Here is a 24071-nt window from a genome sequence, read left to right as displayed (position 1 = left end):
GTACACTTTTGTTCAGAATGATAACAGTGGGTTTAAGAATATGCATTCGGGAACACTGCTTGGATAAACAATGATGAAATTGTATCAAATGTTTGACTTTGTTAAAGAAAGTCAAGAAAATTGAATAAAGGATGCCACAATTTATGCGTTTTCGATATTAGGGCTGTCACTCTACTAGTTGGCCATCAGATTTATGACACGCATTGGCTTGCCTTGCTGATCCAGATCGTTCATTAAGATATCTTAATGTTAGGCGATTAAAAATGATTTTTAGCATTTGAATGGAAAACTGCTGAAAAGTTTGCTTTCCGTGTATCTTTGAACTTATTTACTTTCTATTATACATACCTGTCAATGTATACATTTGTCTCGTATTTTATGCGTTTTTTTGTATCATTTCAAATTGTCTACCACGTATAACAACTTTTATTCGGGAAAAAAATATTTGTATGTTTTTCGTAAAACCGTAGTAGACGAAAACGGTCGAAACTAGTCGACTGCTAATGTTGCTATGCTTTAAGCATGATTTGCGCATTCCCCTTTCACTGCCTTTTCACTATAAAAATATAGCGCGTTAGCAAGCAATGTACCCTGACGGTCAAGCGGCATCTACATAATCTTGAATTTAGTGCCTACTGATTGGGCACCCCGTCCACTTTGGAGAAAATTTTAGACTTTCAAGTGCGCCCTATGTGAATAAATATGTGCCATGTTTTTTTATTATTATCGCTTAATAAGGGGAATTGCAATCATTAACAAGGGTAGCAATTCTGATCCACGTCCGATACCGTACAATTAGCACGCTGATACGCCCTTTACTTTTCAAATTAATTCCTTTTAGCGCCATTAGCTTATCCAATAACTCACCTGAAGACAAAAGCCTACCGTCCTCATCCTTTATCTGAACTCCCGACTATCAGATCAACTCGGACTGTTTACGACGAAAAAACGGGTGTAAAAAAGGAACTAAAATCGAAATACTGGCTTATACTGTCTGCTTACCAAACCAGTAAAGTTTGAAATGATACTCTACTGGTTTGGTGGTGACTGCATGACATCGCTAATACCGCCGCTAGCATTTTTTAGCCATATCGCTAACTTCTGATAGCCTTGGTATCGGCGCAATGGCAGCGCGAACGTATCAAAATCCATTTTGGACTGCGCAGTGTTCCCATTTCACATCAAACCCACTACAACAGGGGTCGGGAACCTATGGCTGGAGAGCCACATGTGGCTCTTTTGATGGGTAAATATGGCTATCCGCTAACATGTGAGGTAAACGATGGAAACTACTAGTGAGAAAGCGCAGGAATAAGAGCTTTACGTCGCTATTATGCCATTGACACTATAATTTCTAACTCAACTATAACTTATAATCATAATTTTGCATGGATATTCTCATTGATACTCATTGATTAGCAACAACGTAACTATGTTGTCAAAAGAATTGAGTCTTTTTGTACTTTAAAAGTGGTCATGTGACTAAAAAGGGCACATTTTCATGTATGTTGACTTTTCTTTAAAATTCAGAGCATGGCTCCCAAGGATTAACATTTAAAAAAATATGAATTATTTATGGATCTTTCCATCCAAAAGGTTCCCGACCCCTGCACGACAAGCTTTCTCTATTTGTAAACACATGGATATTATTCGGAACTTTGTACAGGGAGAGAGCAGCCAATTTATGAGCAAAGCTTAATCGCGGGCCTGTCGAGGTGTGGGTGTTTTTTTTTTGTTTTTTTTTTTTTACGAGGTGGCGGTAATGGAGAAACACCTCGTAGAAACTTCTAGCCGTCCTGTACGACTTCGTCCGGGCCCTTAATGAGGCGTTTGTGTCCCCGCTTGCCCGCCGGCCCACTCGGCTTGGCGAAGGCCTGCTTGAAGGCGTGTTGCTTGGGATGGACTTCCTCGTACAGGAAGTCCTCCGTCAGATCGTCTCCGTCGTCGATTTCCAGCTGGAACGAGAGAACATTTGTCACGTTTTGGCCACCATGGCTTCTTTTAGGAGGCTAATGAGGTTATTTTGCAGCATTTTAGGGGAGTCACGGGTCACTTTTGGTCAATTTTTGATGATTTTCTTTTGATTTTGAGGGACTTTTCCGGATGCTTCTTGTTCGATTGTTGCTTACTGGGGATTTTTCTTTTGCATTTCCAGGTGACTTTCTGTTTTGGGGCATTTTAAGGTGCCTCGTTAACGCATTGGTTGCCATTGCGGACGCCATTTTGACGGCAGAATGAACATATGTGATTGCTTATGTCAAGATTTCAAACTCGGGTTGGTTCGCGGGCCGCTTTAACTTCAACGCCATTTCATGTGGGCCGGACCATTTTAGATATAATATTTATATATTTTTTTAATACATTGATTAAAAGAACTGGATTAAAAGCCCTGAATATTCAGTTTTTTTATACATCTAAAACAATGTATATTTTAGCTTTTTTAAAATATATTTTTAGATTTTACAAAATGATTTTTGAACTAAAAACACAGAAAAAATGGATTAAAAAAATACAATTATTGATTTAAAAGGGGGAAAATCAGGAAATTTAATATAAATCTATACTCTTCATTTTAATTTGATCCTAAAAGAGAAAGTCGGCACTCATGATTTACTTTCCTGGGCCGCACAAAATGATGCGGCGGGCCAGATTTGGCCCTGGGCCGCCACTTTGACACCTGTGGCTTATGTAATCACTTTTTCAATGTTGACTATTTATTGATTAGTTATCTGTTTGTAGTTAGTCTGTTTTTTGTCTGTTTGTTGTTGTTATTTGTGTACCTCGTGGTGAAAGCTTTAAATCTCATTATACTTGTATAATGACTATAAAAGCATTTAATTCCATATGAAATGGAGCAATACCTCCAATCATTTGTTGGGTTTATTTCATTCCTGTTCATAAAACTTTGATGAGAACAACTTTAGAATGTTAATATAGTTAACATCGTTTTCAATGAGAAGATTTTCACCTAGTGGTGTGCCTTGGGATTTTTTTCAATGCAAAAAGTGCTGTGGGAGCTCAAAAAAGGTTGGGAAACACCTCAGAAATAAAAAAAAGAGCACCGGGAAGCGCTGTATTGATTGGTTAAAAAGTAACGTTTACCTTTTTGACCACCTGTAATTGGCAATCTCTCTCCGCCTCTTCCAGAAGTCGACTTTTGCAACTGGAGTAGAGCATCCTCTCCTTAACGCTGCAGCTGTATCCAGGCATGGAGTAAATGAACACTACCAAGAAAAGAAGACAGCCAATCAAACGTCAGGTATGGCCTCCACGCGCCCTCGTCCAATCGGATGCCGGCAATGAATTAACGAACGCGGCGTTGAAATAACGGTCAAGTTTGAGCATGCAGACTTCCTCCGCAATAAAAAAAATTGGAAATTCCCCAAAATGAAAGGAACAAGTTACTCATTTTATGCCCCGATTCAGGCTCAATAAACTTAATTAACCATGCAAACCCAATCAAAATAAATGTATGAACTACTATTATGGGATAACTATACAAGGCCATATTTTTTTATTTGTTTTTAACATTAAAAAAATGTCAATTTGATCAGCAAGACAGCCGTTTAGATAGTCTTTAGTGCCTGTCCTCATGGAAGTTGGGGGTGCTGGAGCCCATCCTAAGCTCAAAATTTCAAACTTGACCAAGTTTTGGCCCGACATTGATACTTATTTTAAAAAAATCAACTTTAATATCATTTAGTTTTTAAATGAGCTGTATACTCTTTACTTTATCATCATCTCTAAATTTGAATTTAACAGGCTAATAATTCATTTACATATAAAAGAACAGCTTTGATTTTCCTCCAAATTATTAGTTTTAGTCATTTCTCAAAGGCAGGATTTAAAAAAATATATATCATAAAACTCACCAACAGCTACAAAAAAGGAAAAAAACTTTAGTTATAACACATAATAGTTTCTTGTTTTAAGGATCCTTTTGATTGGTTTCGAATCGTGACCGGACGTTTTGTCGAAAGACGTTTGGTCGAACGGACGTTTGGTCGACCGGACGTTTGGTCGAACGGACGTTTGGTAGAACGGACGTTTGGTCCACCGGACATTTGGTCGACCGGACGTTTGGTCGACCGGACGTTTGGTTGAACGGACGTTTGGTAGAACGAACGTTTGGTCGCCAGGTTCGCTCGCTGTCAAATTATGACAGAGAGTTTACTGTTGATGTTTTGATATTAGATATTTAGATATTAAACTCACTCTCTCTTTCTCATGATTATAATTCTGAGAGCTGGTTTCAACAGTAACAACCCGGCGACCAAACGTCTGTTCTACCAAACGGCCGTTATACCAAACGGCCGTTCTACCAAACGTCCGTTCTACCAAACGTCCGTTCCACCAAACGTCTTTCGACGAAACGTCCGAGTACCGTTTCGAATAATCAAAATGCTTTTTCATTTTTTGCGTTTGTTTGCATAACCCGTCACCTTGAACCCCACAAGCCCCCCCTTACAAATAAAAATAAAAATGCAGGACAGGTGGATTGACGTGCCATAACAGCAAGGCATTCTGGGATTTGTAATTTTAAGGATACATGACGTGGGTCCTAAAATTCGACCACCCAAAATTTGTCACCCTTGGTACAAAAAACCCGATCTTTCCCATTTCTGAACAATTTTCCATGTGATAGGACGCCAAAACACCCAGTTAAAAGTCAACCCCTCACCGGTCCACTTCATCGGGGTGAGCTGAGACCAGATGAGGGACGCCAACTAACTCAATTAGTGCGTTCTTTGCGGTCGATAGCTAAAACTTTTTCTCCCAAATCAAATTAGCGCTCTTATTTTAGACATCCCATCTCGCCCGGCTTAACGTCTCGCCCGGATGTCAAGTTCAAAAGCCCGCCGTGACACATTCCGCAGAAATAGAAAATGGCATCCTACCGATGGACTCGAGGTAGTCGCCTTCGTGCAAGTGTTTGTAGAGGAAGAAGTGATATCTGGGCGTGTCTTTGGGAACCCGGCAAGGCAAGTCCCGCGTGTCCGTGGGTTCCGAATGAACCAGCTCGATGGTCTCCCTCTCCACGTCCAATCTCTGGCAAAGTAAAGGTCAAGGTTGGCTTGGAATTTCGGGCTCATTGAAAGGGGATGAGAGGGGAGGCGCTGACCAGCTGTAAATAGTTAATCTTTTTCTGCGCGAACTGCCGGAGTGCTTGTCTGGCCGTCTCCTGCATTGGGAAAGCCAGGCCTTGAAGGGTTTGGTGCTTACTATCCACGCTGTTCTCCGATGTCACCTGCAGGGGGAGGCAAACGTGGCTGTAAGAACAGACAGAATTGAGTTTTGGGCTTTTTTAGTTGTCTTATTCAGGAGGTGATTAGGATCTCAAAGACTTTCCCAGAACTCGCCGCTTTCTTTGAATGGTCGTCACTTGATGCCAATCTACTTTGATGTTTGCCCGTCTTTATGGAGCCAAGTCACGTCTTTTAGATGAGGACAATTTCAGCGTGCGACGTTTCAATTGACATTGTTCTTTGTTTTGTCTGTTATTGAAAATGGGAGCTGTTTTTTTAAGTGGTTATGGAAAGTTATTGTGTCTTTGGCATTCCTCTGATAGAAATAGTAGCACTTCCTTTAAAGCAGTGGGTTCAAACATACGACCAGACCCGCAAAGGTGCTGTGCCTGACTTTGTAGCTCATTCATACTGTATAAACAGAATTAAATACTTGGATTTTTTGGGGGGTACGGGCACTTAGAACTTGAATTTTATGAGTTCTGCATTTTCTGATTGGATTAGATAACTTTATTCATCCCGTATTGGGGAAATTTCACTGTCACGGTAGCAAAAGAGTGAGAATACAGACACAGGAAAAATCTACAATAATGTTCGTTCTGTCGCCCCCTGCAGGCAAAACTTAAAATGCCTCAAAATAACTTGGGAAATGGTCAAAAATGAGGAAAAAGCAACACACAGGAACTAGCAAGGTAATTCCCATCTACATCAATAGGAAATGATCCTAAATTTACATAAAATGACCCGTAAGTACCATAAAATGACACAAAATGGACTCAATGTCCACCATTGCCAACAATAGATGTCCAATTGATGCTCATCTTTCCATGCCATTAAGTTTCCTTTTTATGGGCAAAAATCAACTAAATTTTTCACCAACTGGACCTTCGACTTTCTTGTAGGTCTAATTATCACGGCGACAAAATTTTTCACTATTCATCGATAACGAGCAGCTATTCGGACACACAAAACGTATTTTCTGGACTTCAGAGTGTACCTCAAGATCATCGGGTGTTTTGGCCATTACCACGGGACACCCTCATTTGAGGGAGCCCCCCCCTGAGGGTCGATCAAGTCCTAGTTGTGTCCAGTAGCCAATTATTTGTGCTGTTGAACTCAAAGAAAATGGATTAAGAAGGTAACTCACCTGGCACACACGGGCGTCAGTGCGGTCCTGCAGTTTAGCGGTCGAGAGCTAACTCTTAAAAATTCCTTTAAGATATGATGTCAACGTCTTTTATATAGAGGGATTATCCGTCGACATCACTGACGCATGTCGGTTGCCGAAAGAGCTGTCGTGATGTCTTAACGGGCCGTGTGCCGCGTCGGCCATTTTGACAATTCAAATGAAAACTTTTCCTGCCACTCGTAACTCTTTCAAGGTGAACAGAGGACAAGGGTGTCCAACACACTAAATCTCATGTGGACTGGACCAATGTATTTTTGGCCATCAAAAGGGAATTTGATAGCACTTAAAGATGAGCATCCACAGCCAGTTTCAGTTGAGTTGGACCTCTATTGTTGTCAATGGCAGGCAGTGACTCCATTTTGTGTCATTTTAGGGTACTTTACAGGTTGTGCCCTGTGATTGGCTGGCCACCGGTGAAGCCTCCAGCACCCCCCGCGGCCCTTGTGAGGATAAGCGGTTCAGAAAAGTCATGAATGAAGGATGTGTACCTGTTTGACTTGGCCATGTGAAAAGAATCACAGTCATGGGTTAGCAAACAAATCAATCCAATCAAGCGCCTCACAAAGGTAAACAACCCCCCCCCCCCCACACCCACCCACTTTGACCTTGTTCCACACTTTGTCCCACATAAAATAGATTAAATTAGTATATTTTCTTTCTTTTGATGCATACATGCCCACAAAAGTATTTCAGAATTGAACCTCAATTGATTCCAAACGTAGAATGCCAAAATGCAAGCAAAAACGAAGGGGGCGAATACTTAGCGAGCCGATTTTGACCTCTGACCTCGGTGAGCTTGATCCTCTGTAGTTCTTGCTCCGCTTGCGTGAGGGGGGCGGGACCGCAAAACGATGACACGTGATGCTGATAGCCTGACAAGCAGACATCTTCCTGTGGTGAAATAATGATCACTACTACTACTACTACTACTAGTACTACTACTAAAACTGCTACTACTACTACTACTAAAACTGCTACTACTACTACTAAAACTGCTACTACTAGTACTACTAAAACTAGTACTACTAGTACTACTAAAACTAGTACTACTAAAACTACTACCACTAGTACTACTACTACTAAAACTACTTCTGCTACTACACTACTACTAAAAGTACTACTACTACTAAAACTACAACTACTACTAATAGTACTACTACTACTAAAACTACAACTACACTACTACTAATAATACTACTACTACTAAAACTACAACTACTACACTACTACTAATAGTACTACTACTAAAACTACAACTACTACACTACTACTAATAGTACTACTACTACTAAAACTACAACTACTACACTACTACTAATAGTACTACTACTACTAAAACTACAACTACTACACTACTACTAATAGTACTACTACTACTAAAACTACAACTACTACACTACTACTAATAGTACTACTACTAAAACTACTCCTACTACTGCTACTACTAAAACTACTACTACTAAAACTACTACTACTAAAACTACTACTACTAAAACTACTACTACTAAAACTACTACTACTAAAACTACTACTACTACTACTAAATCTACTACTACTCTATTAGCACTCCTCACCTCCGTTGTGCCAAACATCTCATACTTGACGTGGCCACCACCAAACTCTTTCTTCACGGTAGCACGTGTGGCAGCGTACACCATCTTGTCTTTGACCTGGAACCAGTATACCAAAAGGGATTCAGATTTACAACTTTACTGACAAGTATGAAAGCAATAGCTCAATGGATCATTCTAAAAAAAAAAAAATTACAAAAGAGACTGGCCATGAAAGTGCATCTGACCCTCCCAGTATAAAACGATTGGCTGTCATTGGTGCATGAAATGGTTAGAGCCAAAATGACATTTATTCTCATTTCTCATAATTGCATTAAATCCGTAGTTGATGATGAGAATGAGATTTTCTTTTTTTAGAGGTCATGCTTCTTCCAAAACTATACGGGAGTGGGTGTTGAATCATTTTAACGCAACTGTGTACCGGATAAACCACCGTTATTTTTTTCATAGTCAATATTTTGGAGGACTTGCATTGATTTAAAATGAGAACGGACAAAAAAATAATCCATACGTATGTACAGGTATGATGACACTGCACATTTAATATAAGAAAAGTTGGCGCACTTGTGATCAACTTCGATGCTGACGCCAAACCCACTTGTATGACAACCAACCCCGTTCTCCCCTCCGCAGCGAAACCAGCCAAATGGGCTATTTTGAAGGGCAAAGCGAGCGGCGCAACATACGGGTGACTGATCCGGCGACCAGGAAAGGAAGAGCCACTCAAAACCCAGCGCGTTCCGGGAGTCCAAGCGGTACAGCACGTAACATGGCTCTTGAGGGTCCAGCAGAGGAAGCAGGAAGCGGTCATAGTCCCTGTCCCAGCTCTGCCCTGGTTCCCTGTGGGCTCCCAGAACCAGCTGCTCTGAAAGTCACAGCGGGGGGACGTCAACGGGATGACGTGACCGTAGTGCACCGGCAAAATCGGCTCATGTAACTGTTTTTTTTTTTGTTGTTGCTGCCGGCCTTTTTGAAAAGAACCAAAAAATGCTTTTTCTTACAGGATGTTGGAGTCTGCCGACAAACAGCTGCAATTCTACGGGGCAACCCATTCCCGGTCTGCAATTTTTCCAGTGAGTACTCCCACATACACAACATTAGGAATGACTCAGGGAATTGACTAATCAATTAATGATCAAGCTATTTTGATAGTTGATTCAGTGTTCGGTAAAGACATTGTTGACCTTAAAATGGTCCAAATAGTCATTTTGGGGCTTTTTAAGAGTAACTATTCAATGTATTTATTTACTTTTATTTCATTTAATCATTTTTTTTGTGTGCAACCTATCCTCACAAGGGTTGTGGGGGTGCCGGAGCCTATCCCAGTTAACTACTGCCACCAGGGGGGTGACACCCTCAATTGGAGGCCAGCCAATCGCAGGGCACACTGAGGCAAACAACCAATCACTCATAGCTAGGGACACGTTAGCGTACAATTAGCCTAGCTTGCACATTTTTTAAGATGTGGGGGGGAATTGGAGTACCCAAAGAAAACCCATGCAAACCCGGGGAGCACGTGCGAACAGCACACAGTGAGGACCGACTTGGGATCGAACCCTCGACCCCAGGACTGCTGGGCCGACGCGGTAACCACTCGCCCGCCGGCCCACTATTCATGTTTAATATATTTAAAAAAAAGAAATATTCTCCGCATGATTTTTAAATTTATTTTGAAGTATTTTAAAATATTGTCTTTTTAATGTATTTGATCGTACTTTGTTAAAAATGTCAACAAAGGAAACACTTGTATCCGAATAGCAGTAATAGTTTAGTGCATACCTGTCAACCTCTGCCGATAACTGCCCTTATAAATGATTATGATTCCCCTTACAAACCCCCAAAAAACCTTACAAACACCGTACGACTCGTACGGTGTTTGTAAGGTTTTTTGGGGGGTACGACTCGTACGGTGTTTGTAAGGTTTTTTGGGGGGTTTGTAAGGGGAATCATAATCATTTATAAGGGCAGTTATCGGCAGAGGTTGACAGGTATGTTAGTGGTTCTCATACACACTTAAAATGCAAAGCTGAGAATCCAATGACCAATCAGTAACCAACAGGATATACGTACGATCCAAGTAATTAATTGTCGTCAAGGCTCGTGCCAGCCCTAATCGTAGTTGACGATCTTTCCAGTCTGTTGCTATTTTTTGCTCGGTGACTCCACACAAACAAAACAGCTAAAGCACCAATGACGGCGCCAGTGTCGAAAGCGTCGGTCGGCTAGGAACAAACAAGAGTCATGCGTGCTCAGTGTGTGTGTGTGTTTGTGTATTTGTGTGTGTGTGTGACACGAGATTTAAAAGTACACAACTGGTGGCCTCGTTAACCTCGATTCCTTGCAGCCTTCAGCAGACGGCAGCTGCTTCCAAATCTTATTTTCCTTTCCTGCCGCTGTATCTTTTCACGTTAGCTTTATTTCCTAGAAGTCGGTCGGATCACGTCGACATGAGACGGGACACATTGCATAATTTGTTTATTTTTATTTTTCCAGAAAACAAACTCCGCTTTTGGAAATTTGTTTTCTTATGTCATTTTTGAGCCTTGTTTTTTTTCATAATAATAATAAAATATTCGGATTCGCTTTTAAGTAAACACCAGATGTTTCTTTTGCGTTATGTAAGGACAAATTGAGGATTTTTGCCTAGGCTGCACCCATAAAAAATGTTTAAAAAAATATATTTATGTTTAAATTTGACAAATGACCCTTTTTCTTTCTGGAAAATTCACAAAATATGTCACTGGGCCTAAAAATGGATCCAAAATAGCTACTTAAAGCCTTTCAGGGACAGTTGTTGAAAAGTTGACAAAAAAATAGACCTTTAACCCTTTGTATCCTCTTGACTACCAGTAGTTGAAATTTGTCCTCTGTAGAGGACATTTGTAAACCTAAATATCTCCCACCCAGTGCATCCAATCGCATTAACTTTATTAATTTTGTTTTCTATAGAGGACATTCATAGCTTTCCAATAATACCAAATTTCTTTTGCAGTATTTCAATTACTAGTTTGGGGAATTTCAAAATAAATGTGATTGGACAACATTTTTTTCCTGTTGGTCAGGATGATATTAGTCATCTTTTAAACATATACATGCTAGTAATTATTATACTACCATTTTTTTTAAATTGTTATTCCTTACAATATTTTATAATATTTTCTATAACCAGAAACACAATGCAATGTGAAGACATGCTTACTAAGTTAGGTTCAAATTTGAAAGCGAAATTTACTCTTACTACCCAAAGTCATACTTATCTTTTCTAATAATACATTAAACTCCATGTTGGCCTCACAGTTCTGGGGTCGAGGGTTCAATCCCAGGTGAGTTTGCATGCTCTCCCTGTGCTTGCGTGGTTTGTTTTCCAGGTACTCCGGTTTCCCAACACATCCCATAAACATGCTAGGCTAGGCTAGCTGGTTGGACACTGATTTTATTGTTTTTCCGTCTCGATGTGCTATGCAAATGGCTGCCCACCGATTCAGGGTGTCCGTAGTTAGCCGGGAGAGGCTCCAGCACCCCCTGCGACTCTTGTGAGGATAAGCAGTATGGAAAATGAATGAATCCCAAACACCAACTCCATACATAAAGTCCACAAATGGACCATTTTAACATTTTATCCTCAAAATGAGACTTTTGAGACTCTTAAACCCGCAGTTTTGGTTCAAATTCAGGCAAAAATTCCAAGATTGAACCCCGTAGCCAAGCCACTGGTCACTCACCGTCCTGTATGCGCACTTTAATGAGGCGCACCGCTCCCCCTCTGGCCCAGGCCAGAAAGTCTCTCAGCTCTGGCGTCACCACTAAGGCCAGAAACATGGCGGCTGGAGCAGCCGGTCGTCCTCCCAAAACAAAAACGCCCCCCCAAAAAAACAATTCCCACTGAGAACGTTAAAAAAAAGTGTATATATATCCAAAATGTACAGATGAACGGCGTCAAATTGAAAATGGTGCCGTTTTGGAGAGCTGTGCGGGTGTCGGGGAAGCTTCTGGGGGTTGCAAGATACTAACTGGCAGGGTATCTATGGTGCGCATGCAGACTGGGAATCTGATCCCCCACCCTGACGGACCACCAAATTTAGCTCCCAATGACAGTCCAGTCATGGTGCTGACCTGGGAAAAAAAAATAGATCAATAAAAGGGAGACACCCACAAATGGAGGTGACGAATAGGCAAATCTCAAACTTGGTTGGGTGGATTTAATGTCAGGGATTTTTTTTAAATATTCATATAGACCAAGGGTTGGGAACCTATGGCTCGGGAGCCATATGTGGCTCTTATGATAGGTGCATACGGCTCTCCGCTAAAATGTGAAGTAAAATATGGTAACCGCTGTTGAGAGCTCAGTCCTGAATGCATCAGTAGGAGCGTTATGTGATCATTGTGGCGCCGACACTACTTGTAGTGCGGCTTTACACGTTTTTTTCCATTAGATTCTTCTGCATGCATGCATACTCCCATTGATTATCGTTGATTAGCAACAGCGCGACAATGTTGTCAAAAGATCTCAGTTTGTACTTTAAAAGTGGTGACATTACTAGAAATAGCACACATTTTAGTGTATTTTTTCCTTTTAAATTTTGAGTATGGCTCTCACGGAATAACGTTTGAAAATATGAATTGTTTATGGCTCTCTCATTCAAAAAGGTTCCCGACCCCTGATATAGACCATTAATATATTTTTTTTTTTTTTTTTTAATAGATAAATTCTATTCAAGCATCATTTGTCATTTTTTTTCATGTGCATGTAGTTTGTCTTGGTTTTCCAGAAGTTTAACCCCTCGATTTTGTTTGTAAAACCCTTAAAGGAAATTTGTTTAACTCTGTGACTGCCATTGATGGTGGGAGACATCCAATGCATCTTGATTGGTAAGTAAGATTTCTCATTTTCTTTTATGTTTTAAAAAAAAAAAAAATTCAGATAGATGTCAATATGTACGTTTTTAATGTTTAAATTGCAATTGGCCTTTAACCTTTAAAAAAAACAAGTCACTATATTTTGCCTCATTTAAAAAAACTTTATGTATTGTATTTTTAATCCATTTTTCTCATTTTAAGTGAGTTCACAAATGAATACATTCCCATTGATGGCGCCGAACATCCAATTAATTCAAATGACCAATCGTTCAAATGCATTGAACATCTATCGTTGTCAATGGCAGACGAGTTAATAAAAAAAGTAGTCCACACACACAAAGAAGTCATTTTTAACATTTTAATGCGTAATTTAAAAAAATATATAAAACACCAAATAGACACACTCCACTTTCGCATACCACCTATTTACAATTTATTGCCTCGCAAACACAGAAGAAATTGTGTCGCCCCCTGCTGGCCGCCACTTCAATCATCAATGGTGGGCAGCCAGAACGCCTGAAATAACATGCAAGCAAAAAAATGGAGGCCATTAGGAATGTTTGTTTTCAAAAAACAGGGCTCCCACGTGACGGGACGGGACTCACCATATTGGAACAGGCGCTGGCGAAGGTCATGAATTTGGGGTTGAATTGGAGGCACGTGATTGGCCCCGTGTGCTTGCCGTCCAGCACGGCCACCTTCATGCCGCTCTCGGCGTTCCACACGTGGATCTTGCCGTCCTCGGACCCTGATACGCAAATTCGCCGTTACCGGATTTTGTCAAGCGTAAGTACATAAATACGCAGTGAAAATAAAATAAATATGTATATACCGTATTGATCCAAATATAAGACGATATTTTTTGCAGTGAAATAAGACTGAAAAAGTGTCTTTTGGTCGTCTTAAAATTGGGGTATAGAGATTGTACCTATTCGCAACACTAGTTGGCGCCAGATATCTTTAACACGAATGCTGATGGTTAATGGTGTTTTATCACAGTAGATTGGGTCATTTACATTTAAAAAAACCATTAGGCATTTATTTACAAATGTGATTTCACTTTTGTTGACATATTTAAATGTTCAGATATTGAGATTTGATCGTTTTTGCATGATTTAAATGAGACAAAATAAATATTCAATATATCGCTATACTCATTTGTTTCAGATGTCTTGTCATTTTTTTTTGTATAAAAATTGAACGTGGTGTTCAAAAAGTATTTTTTTCCAAACTTGTTTTGAAAAAAATGGGGGTCGTCTTGTATTCGGGCCAAGGCGGTATGTACAAACATGGCGCCTTACCATAGAGATCGTTATTAAGCTCTGATTGGTTCGTTTGTAAGATCTCTGCCACTTACCGATGACGACGAACTGCGAGTCCGGCGTGAACGAGGCTTCCAGCGTCACACCTTTGTTGTTGTTGTATCCCTATGGCCCCCAAAAACAAAAAAATGGCAGGTAAGTGTGCATTCCCTTAAACCCGCGGGGCCTCCAATCTCTTTTCCAGGGGCTGTCCCTAACGTCTCACCCCGAACGAATGCAGCACGGCTCCCTTAAAGGCGTCCAATACGCGGAGCGCGCAGCCATTGGTGGACAGGAGGATGAGTTTGCCGTCGTTGCTGAACTTGAGTCCCGTCCACTCGCACGTCCTGTCGTACTGCAGCTTGAAGGTGGCGAAGGGACCCTGCGGACCACCCGAGGGGAGTGGGGTGAGGATTGGCGCCAAGCGGTCGCGCGCTAACGCTCACCTTGTCGAAGGAACGCAGGTCGTAGAGCTTGACCATTTCCGAATTGATGCCGGCGGCGAAGATGAGCCCCTCGGGATCGAAGGAGCACACCGGCTTCCCCTGGAGGTGCATGAGACCCTGCGTGCGACGGGACAACATCGTAAGGTGACGTTTCCTTGGTCCCGTCAAATGTATTTATCGCCCCAAATAACAAATAACACTTATCGCCACAAATAACACAATGAGATGTTCTATAGTTGTACTCATTGTAACAAGTTCTAATTTTGGGTAGAAAAATACAGGTGGTATTTTGGCCCTAATGCTCAATACAAAAATGTATCTTTAAAAAACTATTTGGTATTCTTTAGTTTTCATGCAATCTGCATTTTTGCTATTCTTAAATTAATATTTTTTAACGAATCGGTCTATTAAATATTGTTGTTTGTGGGTTATATGCCAGAAACCTTATAGCCACTATTTTAGAAATATCACTTTGCAATCATTTTTCCCCGACCAAGTAAAATTTGCTAAAAAACGTGTTTATCCCAATGCAACATTTTTTCCTTGTTGACCAGTATGATGATTCAATTCATTTTGGCCAAGATCCAATTTGATCAAATCTGGCAACCTAGGAATACCATTTTTTTTTCATCTTAGAATTCAATCACAAATAATCCAGTTGTATCAAATGACATTATTACAATCATTTCAAACCATTGCTAGCCATTGTTCTTTCGTGACACTAATAAATAACAAAATTTCACGTTGAATTGAACATTGACAGGGAAAAAAAATTTCCAACCCATTTGTCGGTACTCGGACGTTTCGTCGAAGGACGTTTCGTCGAAAGACGTTTGGTCCCCGGACGTTTGGTCGACCGGACGTTTGGTCGCCGGGTTGTTACTGTTGAAACCAGCCCTCAAAATTGTAATCATGAGAGTTTATTATCTAAATATCTAATATTAAAATATCAACAGTAAACTCGCTGTCATAATTTAACAGCGAGCAAACCCAGCGACCAAACGTCCGTTCTACCAAAACGTCCGGTCGACCAAACGTCCGGGGACCAAACGTCTTTCGACGAAACGTCCGGTCACGCATTTGTCGATGGTACATTTTGCCATTCCCTGCCAGCCCCCCCCAGACAAAAATCAACTCAAAGGCAAACATCCCCCCCCTCCCAAACACACTTCCCCCGTTGAACCACGACTACCTGACAATTGGGCGAACGCAGATCCCACAGTCTTATCGTCTTATCCAGTGATCCCGAAATGAAAGTGTCATCCACAGGAGACATGGAGAGCGACGTCACTCTACAACAGTCAAATGTCATTAATTCACTCTGCCCCCCCCTCCAAAAAAAAAAAAAAAACAATAACCACAAGACAACCCACACCTACCTTTTACTGTGTCCAGGAAAGTAGCGTATATATTTATTGTCGTGTAGGGACAAATATCTGATTGTGTCTTAGGGGCGACATAAAACAAACCATGAAAACCACGACACGTTATTAATCTAAGACAAAATTTAACGCTACCCCGGGGGAGAAGTGGGCTCAGACATGAGCAAGGCAGTCATTTGTACAGTTAGCTCCAGTGTGGGACACAATCACAAACCCAAAAACTGTACAAACAACTACCTCAGCTCAGGGCGAGCAATAGCGTGGAAAGCACCTGTACGGGTTTAAAAAAAGCAAAAAAGAATACGACAAAGTCCGACAAAGCTTGACATCCACATACCATCTATTTTGTTGGAACTGTAGACCACCGTGTTGGCCGCGTGTGTGTACCTGATCAAATCCACGCCGTATTTTTTACTGTATAGGGTCCTCTTGGGTCTGGAATCATAATTGAGAGAGGAAGGAATATTAATCAAGTGAAATGTACATTTTTTTAGGTCACTTAGAACAGAATTTAATGCATTTAATATTCAGGATACGATCGGAAAGGAGATTGTCTTTGTGACATCTCCATTCGGAAGCCTTGGGTGCAATTTTTAAACAGAAATATGTTTTTTTGTGTCTTGGCAACGGTCATTGGAATTTTGTTTTGTTTTTAACGCATTGGCAGCTGTTGACGGTGACAGAATCGTTGTTAAAATTGACTCTTTTTTTTTTTACATTAAAGCCGCTTAAACATCATTTCATAAATCAACTTTGATATTTGACGTCCGATCCATTTGGACCAGCAAAAAATAAACGGCTTTTTCCAGCGCAAATGGATTGGACGTCTATTGCCGTCAATCCCATTGAAACACGATCGCGCCATTCTAGTCAACTGATTTGAAATAAATTAGACGTTTATCACCGGCAATGACGGTTGATGACTTTCATTTTTTTGCAATCCCAACTTGTGGCCGCTAACTGATGTTAGCATGTCAGCTAACAGGACAACAAGAGTGGTGATGGGGGAGGGAAAAGAAATAAGCACCGCGTCTGACTTACTTGCCCTCCTGGCAATCGTACAAGACGAGCGAATCGTCGTCGCTGCTCGATATGATCGACTCGCCATTGGAACTGAAATCAAAGCAGTTGATTTTGTCCGTGTTCTCCCGAAAAACCTTCGCCACCCTGAAGCTCCGCAGCACATTGTCAGTCAGCTTCATGGCGGCCCCCCTCTCTCTCTCTCGCTCTCTGCCCCGAGGACGGCTACCACAATCCCCTTTCTATACTTTAAAACTTCTTTTTCCTACACCGCGTTTATAAAATATACTACGATGTCTGTAAAAGCTATATAATGGCTTTTATAAAGGAATTATAAACTGATATGATTTCTTTCAGCGCGGGCATTCCTTGATGCAACCATGTAGCTACGCGCATGCGCGGCCGCCGGCGCGAGAGATGGAACGTTTGGAATCTCGCGATACTCAATGTTTCCGTAATAATTTGATGACCATATTCATAGATGCTATATTATTATGTGGCATGCGTAGATAAGTGTCCATTAATGAGATTTATTATAAGCTTTTAATGTGGGTTTGCCATTTTTAACACATGCATCTTGTTCGCTTTCTTATTAGGTTTAAGATGGCGTGAAAATCTCGCGATACAAAAACATGAAACGTCACTAATTCTTAAACGAAAATCTATATGAATTGTTCTAATATTGAATCATTTTATAGATTCCACGTCACTATTTTCCTTACTGACATCATAAATAGGAATTACTTGTTTTGAAATTGCTATAGAATGTTCAATGTTTTTATTTTTTGAAATTATTTTTATACATTGTGATTTTATACACGACACATTAGGGATTCAGTATCTTAAATGCATAATTTAAAATGTTTTGTCATCATTCAACTTGATTTAGTGCCGCGTTATTAACCAAACTGTTGTAAACCTGTCAAAAATTCAGCAATTTGATGAAAAAAACCCACTATGTCCTCTACAACAGATCCCATTCATTGTCTGACGTAAAATGGTCGTCAGTTAAATATGCCGCCGACCCTACCTGAAAACACCTAACCTTATATTTCGGACATCTTTTTTTTCCGTCCAACGCCATTTTCTATGACGTTGCATTCTTGGCCGTTGTCAGCCAATGAGCGATCCACCAGTGCATTGTCTTAACCAATGGAAGAGCGTCGTTAGCTTAAAGGTTAGCAAGCGAGGGACGTTTGAATTGAACGGAGCCTATACTTGCGTTCAGGCGTCATTTTTGTACATCCGCCATTGTGAATTTCCTTAGCGTTAATTGTGCAGGAGTCCGATAGCCATCGAAAAATAAGCTAAATGCATCTGGATTTCTGAACCACCATACTTATTCTTCATTTTGTCTGCAATTATATAAACTAGACCGAAGTTAACGCTGCCGACCATCGAGCTTTGTCTGGGGTGGTTCCTCTTCGTCGCCGTGTAATATAACACATCCAGGTACATTTCCATTTTGGTTAATTTCCCCAAACAATAAACAAATACAAATTGGTTTTATGAACCTCGTTGTTCGTACATGTCTTTAGCTTATGCTAGCTAGCTACGAGCTTCAAGTCGAACTTTCTGCTATGGGGACACCGTCAGCAAACAAAATATATCTATATATTGTGATTTTTACCATTATTTTTTTTTCCTTGTCAGACTATGGAGACCACTGCCAGGGTCAAAATGTTAAATGAGTTGAAAAGTCGGAGATCTGAAGGGAAGGTAAGTCGTGTGCTTTATTTGAAATTTTAAGCTGCGACACACTTTTTGCATTGAAAAACTTTTGATTTAAAACTATGTCGCCTATATTAACACTAGTCATGCTCGTCAAAGTTTTATCGGCAGCAATCACACAAACCTCCAAAATGTAATTTTTCCACACTGACCTAATGTCACCAAAAGTTTGTTTGCGGACCCTCAACAATTTACGGTTCGAGTGATGCAAAAATAAGTAATGTCATGTATTTAATCGCATAATTTTATGATTTTTCTCCAAATATATGTCTCCTAATATTACGCAAAAAAGTCCTCACACAGACTTTACGTCGCCAAAAGTTGATGCCCTAAAAACCAAACAAAAGGACAGTTTCATAATTTGAATCTTGCAATAGTAAAGTCTATAATTTAACGTTGGTCATATTTTGATTTTAACCTTGTAATAGTTCAATTTTAATCTCGTTATGTTCATATTAATTTCTCTCTCTGAATATTACATTGTATGACTTCTTGCAATGGTTGGGAAATACTGCACTAGTGGACATATCAATAACTCAAGTATGTGTGTTGTGCCATTTAAGTAAAAGAAAGAAAAAAATAATTGACGGCGCTTAATGTCCAATTCAAAGCCGTGCCAATGAAGTAAAAAGTAAAAACTCCAGTCCTCGAGAGCCCCAATCCACTCTGTTTTCCATAGCTTACTCCTAGCACACCTGAATCAAATGATCCACTCGTTAGCAAGCTGTCCAGAAGCTTGATACTGATTATTTGATTCCGGTGTGTTGGTGGAGGGAGACATGCAAAACAGACTCTCAAGGACTGGAGTTGGCCACCCCTGGAGTCAAGTTTAAATTCAACGGGCGACCAAAAGATCGGCGACTAAACAAGGTAAAACAACACGGTCTACGCATCAATAAAAGCCAACAATGGCCATGAGCAGTTTCACTGAGCCGACGTGTGAGTGTATAAGAGTTTGTATGTACATGCGCTGTCCCTTTAAGAAGCTACGTCAGTCAGGGTCTTAACAAGTTCTCCAACAAAACACAAAAGTATGGGAAATGTGGAGCTTTTCTTTAGCCTAATAATTAATAGGGCATTAAGTATGACTAAATAATCATTCACAGTTTGTATTTAGGGAATTTGAGCAACAATTTAAATGGTAATTATCAATAACCTTCCGGGCGACCAAACGACCGAGTACCATGTGAGTGTAAATTTAATTTCTTTCCTTCCCTTTCAGCTCTATGAAGACGGACCGAAGCGTATCCCCGTGTCCCAACAGCGCCCTCGCGTTCTGTCGGTGACCAACGGGCCTCAGCGCCAGGTGCCGCCGTTAAAAAACGTCAAGTCTGTGCCTCAGCTGTGGAACGCCACTAAATCTGCCCAAGGAGCGGATCAGAATGTCAAACCGGCAACCGCCGACGGCAAACCCGCCGGCGAACGAACCCGACCTACAACCAATGAGCCCAAATTGACAAAACCTGCTGTGGCAACGACCGCGCCCGCGAAACCCGTGGCGGGACCCGCGAAACCCGTGGCGGGACCCGCGAAACCCGTGGCGGGACCCGCGAAACCCGTGGCGGGACCCGCGAAACCCGTGGCGGGACCCGCGAAACCCGTGGCGGGACCCGCAAAACCCGTGACGGGACCCGCGAAACCCGAGAGTATGCTTGTGTGATATATTATTATTTTTTGTTCTTGTGTGGGGTTTATTGCCAAAACATCTGCTTTTATTTTCCTCAGACAATCCGGCCAAGAAAGAAGCAGCCGGGGGCTCGCTAAAGTATGTCCTTCCACGTTTTCGTCACGTTCGTATTCCTCGTGGCTTATTGACATTTGTTTGCGTCTGGCCAGCAGCAACAGGAAGCGCTGGAGCCTGGATAGCTTTGAAATTGGCCGGGGGCTAGGTAAAGGAAAATTTGGCAACGTCTACCTGGCCAGGGAGCGCCAGACCAAGTTCATCCTGGCCCTGAAGGTGCTCTTCAAAAAGCAACTAGAACAGGCAGGTGTGGAACACCAGCTGAGGAGAGAAGTGGAGATCCAGTCTCATCTCAGGTAAAGTCAAACCACTGTTTTTAATTGATGTTTTTCTGCTCGATATTTTGATTAAATCCCAGATTTTCTTCCAATTTAAGATATAATGCCCGCTAAAGTGATGTAGTAAGATTACAAATGCATGCCTGTCGACCTTGGTCAATTGCTCCCCTTTATTTATGATTGCAATTCCCCTTATTAAGCGATTTATAAAATAAGAAATGCAACGTGGTACATATTTACAAAAAAATTATTCCAAGTGAACTTGGTGCCTAATCAGTATGCACTAAATTCAAAATTCTGTATATGTCGCTGACAGCTTGACTGTCTGGGTACATTGCTTGTTGACGCGCTATATTCATATAGTGAAAAGAGCGAACGTGACTGACACGCGTGCGCATATCATGCTCAAAGCATGACAATATTTCAGTTGACAATGACGTTTTCGTCTGCTACCAGTGACCGAAACAATCCGGATTAGAGCCGAAATGGGTAAAATCACATTGGTTTTACAAAAAAATGTACTTAAAAACAAATCCCATACAAAAGTTGTTATACAACGTACACAATTTGAAGTAATCAAAAACGGGGAAATGTATAAGTTGACAGGTATGCAAATAGTAATTTAAAAATACACCACACCAATAAAACACATTTTCTAACTCTTAAAATGTAATGATGCTAAAATCAAAGCTGCTGGGCTGAATCTGGCACACAACAGTTTTATTTTGTGGTCATGTTTTTGAAACAACTTTAAGTCTTTAGCTAAGATACCCAAAATAGTAGACGGTAGTCAACATGACTTTATTCAGAGTTTTTTGCTGTAAACATTCTATTTCATGTCAAAATTCAGATTAAAAAAAAAAAAGCACGACTCTTAACTCTTTACCAAACTACTAAAATACACTTTGTATCAAAACTACAAAAAAAATACAATCAAATCAAGCAACGTTTTTGGCCATTTTAATTGACCTTGACGATTCATTTCGAAACGCAACGTCACGTTCCAAATACTAAGTTAAGCATTTTGCACGTTGTCAAAACATTATTTTGAAAGTTAAGTCGCGGACTCATTTCTTTTTCAACAACACGGGTTCATTCTCATCATATTTTTTGTGCCACTCGCAAAAAAGGCTCACCAAATCTTTACCCACTACGAAATAGGATTCTTTTTTGGGTTGACTGTAGCACCATTCCTTTCCAGGCACCCCAACATTCTGCGTCTGTACGGCTATTTCCACGACGCCTCCCGCGTCTACCTCATCCTGGAGTACGCACCCAAGGGCGAGCTCTTTGGGGAGCTGCAGCGCTGCCGCTTTTTCTCCGAGGAACGCAGCGCCACGGTAAGTAGTCCTCACCCGAGACCTCGGCGCCGACGCCGAGCCGTCTGTGACTGCCGTGTGGCGTTAGTACATCATGGAGCTGGCCGACGCCTTGGACTACTGCCACTCCAGGCAAGTCATCCACAGGGATATCAAGCCTGAAAATCTCCTGCTGGGCGCCAATGGGGAGTTGAAGATTGGCGATTTCGGTTGGTCCGTTCACACCCCCTCGTCCAGGTGACCTTTCCTCGTTTCTTCTTTGCGCGAGGGCGAAGGAGAAGGAACATCTCTTGTTGACTTAGCTTCCCTGGAACAGGAGGTCGACGTTGTGCGGAACGCTGGACTATTTGCCCCCCGAAATGATCGAAGGGAAGACCCACGACGACAAGGTGGACCTCTGGAGCCTCGGCGTGCTTTGCTACGAGTTCCTGCTCGGGAAACCGCCATTTGAAACCAAATCTCACGACGACACGTATCGCAGGATAGCCAGGGTAAGGCAAGGAGGATATGATAGGATAGAAAGGGGAGGCTTTTGTCTCTGAACCTAGACCAGTACCAAAAATTTCACAAAATTTGACTCGTCAATTTTCACAATATGGAGTCACACGTGGAGTTAGCATGCGTGACCGGACGATTCAGCGAAAGACGTTTCGCCGACGGACGTTTGGCCGGTGGACAGTTCACGGAACGGACGTTTCGCCGAAGCGCCCGCCCCGCCCCCGGACCGTGTGTACATGTTTTTCAATCTCGGCCCGCGGGCCATATACGGCCCATTACAGATAACATTCATTTAGGAATAACAAGGGCATGACGTACGTCGGCGAAACGTCTTTCGGCGAATCGTCCGAGCACCGTTACCATGTGCTTTCTGTGCTTGAGTGTGGTTTTTCTCCTGGTTATCCGCCTTCCTCGCACATCCCAAAAACACAAGGTTGGTTGATTGATCCAAATTGTTCTGATTCATTGTTTGTCTCAGTTTTCCCTGTGATTGGCTGACTGATTGGGTGAGCCCGCCCACTGCCCGTAGTTGTCCGTGATAGGTTCCAGCACCCCTTGGAGGCTCGTGAGGGTAAATGGCTCGGAAAATAAATGTATGTATTGTATAGTAAGTTTGGGGAAACTTCTACAGGGGGTGCTGGAGCCTATCCCAGCTAACTACACCCTGAATCGGTGGCCAGCCAATCGCAGGGCACAAAGGACAACCAGTCATGGCTAGAGCCACTTTAGAGTGTTCAACTAGTTAGCCTGTTTTTAGGTTGTGGGATTAAACTGGAGTACCTTGGGAAAACCTACGCAAGCCTGGGGAGAACATGGTAACGCCACACAGTGAGGGCCGTCCTGGGAATCGAACCCTCGACCCCAGAACTGCGAGACCTGACGCTCTAACTCCGCCTTGAACGATTTTTTAAAATGTTTTCCCATCTAATAGCCAAAAGTGCTAAATGTATTGTCCAAGTATTTTGAAGGCATGTTGAAAATCTTTGTGGTTTTCTCTCGGCAGGTGGAATACTCGTACCCCTCCCATTCCAACGTCAGCGCACCAGCCAAAAACTTGATTTCCCTCCTTCTAAAGCACAACCCGGCCCACCGGCTGCCCATACGGGGGGTCATCGCCCACCCATGGGTGGTCCAAAACTCCACCAAGAAGTCCATCGCCCGTCCCGCAGAAGAACCCAACTATTGATGCTAATCAATTCACGCTAACCTTTCCTTATAGGCGACTTTCTGGTCCACTTGTAAATATTTCAGTTTTTTTTCTTCTAATAAGTAAGAATTGTTAGCTTTTATCATTCTTCTTACTTGAATTAATATAAAAATGTGCCTGCACTTTCCCCTCAGTATCTTTTTGAACTTTTGCTGGATGTGCTGTTTTGTATGTAAGCAGCAGGGGGGCGCCATTGCACGGCTAGTAATGTGACTCGTTTATCTCCGTGTTTGCGTTTAAAGCTCGAATAAAAGTGTTTAAATACAAACGGTACGTTTATGGTTT

At 41.6% G+C, this 24071-nt stretch overlaps 3 protein-coding genes across 4 annotated transcripts; 1 reads left to right on the top strand and 2 right to left on the bottom strand.

The window, feature by feature from the left end:
• Window positions 1–592: 592 nt before the first annotated feature.
• On the bottom strand, window positions 593–12000 carry twf2 (twinfilin actin binding protein 2). The gene is made up of 8 exons (XM_077603425.1): window positions 11729–12000; window positions 8693–8871; window positions 8010–8105; window positions 7222–7326; window positions 5123–5248; window positions 4899–5049; window positions 3103–3224; window positions 593–1955 (listed from the first exon to the last, which is right to left on the bottom strand). Exons 1-8 carry the CDS (start codon window positions 11823–11825, stop codon window positions 1788–1790), a joined length of 1044 nt encoding a protein of 347 aa, XP_077459551.1. The 5' UTR covers window positions 11826–12000; the 3' UTR covers window positions 593–1787.
• A 1207-nt stretch (window positions 12001–13207) lies between these two features.
• Window positions 13208–17446, bottom strand: wdr82 (WD repeat domain 82). Its single transcript, XM_077603424.1, has 9 exons — window positions 17034–17446; window positions 16330–16427; window positions 15990–16056; window positions 15803–15902; window positions 14611–14727; window positions 14391–14546; window positions 14221–14290; window positions 13469–13611; window positions 13208–13379 (listed from the first exon to the last, which is right to left on the bottom strand). Exons 1-9 carry the CDS (start codon window positions 17192–17194, stop codon window positions 13350–13352), a joined length of 942 nt encoding a protein of 313 aa, XP_077459550.1. The 5' UTR covers window positions 17195–17446; the 3' UTR covers window positions 13208–13349.
• A 737-nt stretch (window positions 17447–18183) lies between these two features.
• On the top strand, window positions 18184–24054 carry aurka (aurora kinase A). 2 transcript variants are annotated; one of them, XM_077603822.1, is made up of 9 exons: window positions 18184–18464; window positions 18666–18731; window positions 19966–20389; window positions 20469–20508; window positions 20583–20780; window positions 21964–22102; window positions 22170–22318; window positions 22398–22572; window positions 23583–24054. In XM_077603822.1, the coding sequence occupies exons 2-9, from the start codon at window positions 18669–18671 to the stop codon at window positions 23763–23765; spliced, it is 1371 nt and encodes a 456-aa protein (XP_077459948.1). In that variant the 5' UTR covers window positions 18184–18464; window positions 18666–18668; the 3' UTR covers window positions 23766–24054. The 2 variants fall into 2 exon arrangements, with proteins under 2 accessions (XP_077459948.1, XP_077459947.1); XM_077603821.1 differs by having other exon boundaries at window positions 20580–20780.
• The last annotated feature ends 17 nt before the right edge of the window (window positions 24055–24071 follow it).

This window comes from Stigmatopora argus, chromosome 6, assembly GCF_051989625.1.
Source record: "Stigmatopora argus isolate UIUO_Sarg chromosome 6, RoL_Sarg_1.0, whole genome shotgun sequence".
Classification (NCBI taxonomy): Eukaryota; Metazoa; Chordata; class Actinopteri; order Syngnathiformes; family Syngnathidae; genus Stigmatopora; species Stigmatopora argus.
This window is presented reverse-complemented; position numbering and strand designations above follow the sequence as displayed.

Coding starts and splice junctions, on each gene's coding strand:
- twf2 (XM_077603425.1), bottom strand. CDS start 11,825: ATGTTTCTGGCCTTAGTGGTGACGCCAGAGCTGAGAGACTTTCTGGCC. Junction 8,106..8,692: donor GGTCGCCGGATCAGTCACCC/GTATGTTGCGCC, acceptor TACTGGTTCCAG/GTCAAAGACAAGATGGTGTA. Junction 7,327..8,009: donor AGATGTTTGGCACAACGGAG/GTGAGGAGTGCT, acceptor ATTTCACCACAG/GAAGATGTCTGCTTGTCAGG.
- wdr82 (XM_077603424.1), bottom strand. CDS start 17,194: ATGAAGCTGACTGACAATGTGCTGCGGAGCTTCAGGGTGGCGAAGGTT. Junction 16,428..17,033: donor TACGATTGCCAGGAGGGCAA/GTAAGTCAGACG, acceptor TTATGATTCCAG/ACCCAAGAGGACCCTATACA. Junction 14,728..15,802: donor TGCGTTCGCCCAATTGTCAG/GTAGTCGTGGTT, acceptor CGTCGCACGCAG/GGTCTCATGCACCTCCAGGG.
- aurka (XM_077603821.1), top strand. CDS start 18,669: ATGGAGACCACTGCCAGGGTCAAAATGTTAAATGAGTTGAAAAGTCGG. Junction 20,390..20,468: donor GGGACCCGCGAAACCCGAGA/GTATGCTTGTGT, acceptor TATTTTCCTCAG/ACAATCCGGCCAAGAAAGAA. Junction 22,103..22,169: donor CCGAGGAACGCAGCGCCACG/GTAAGTAGTCCT, acceptor GTGTGGCGTTAG/TACATCATGGAGCTGGCCGA.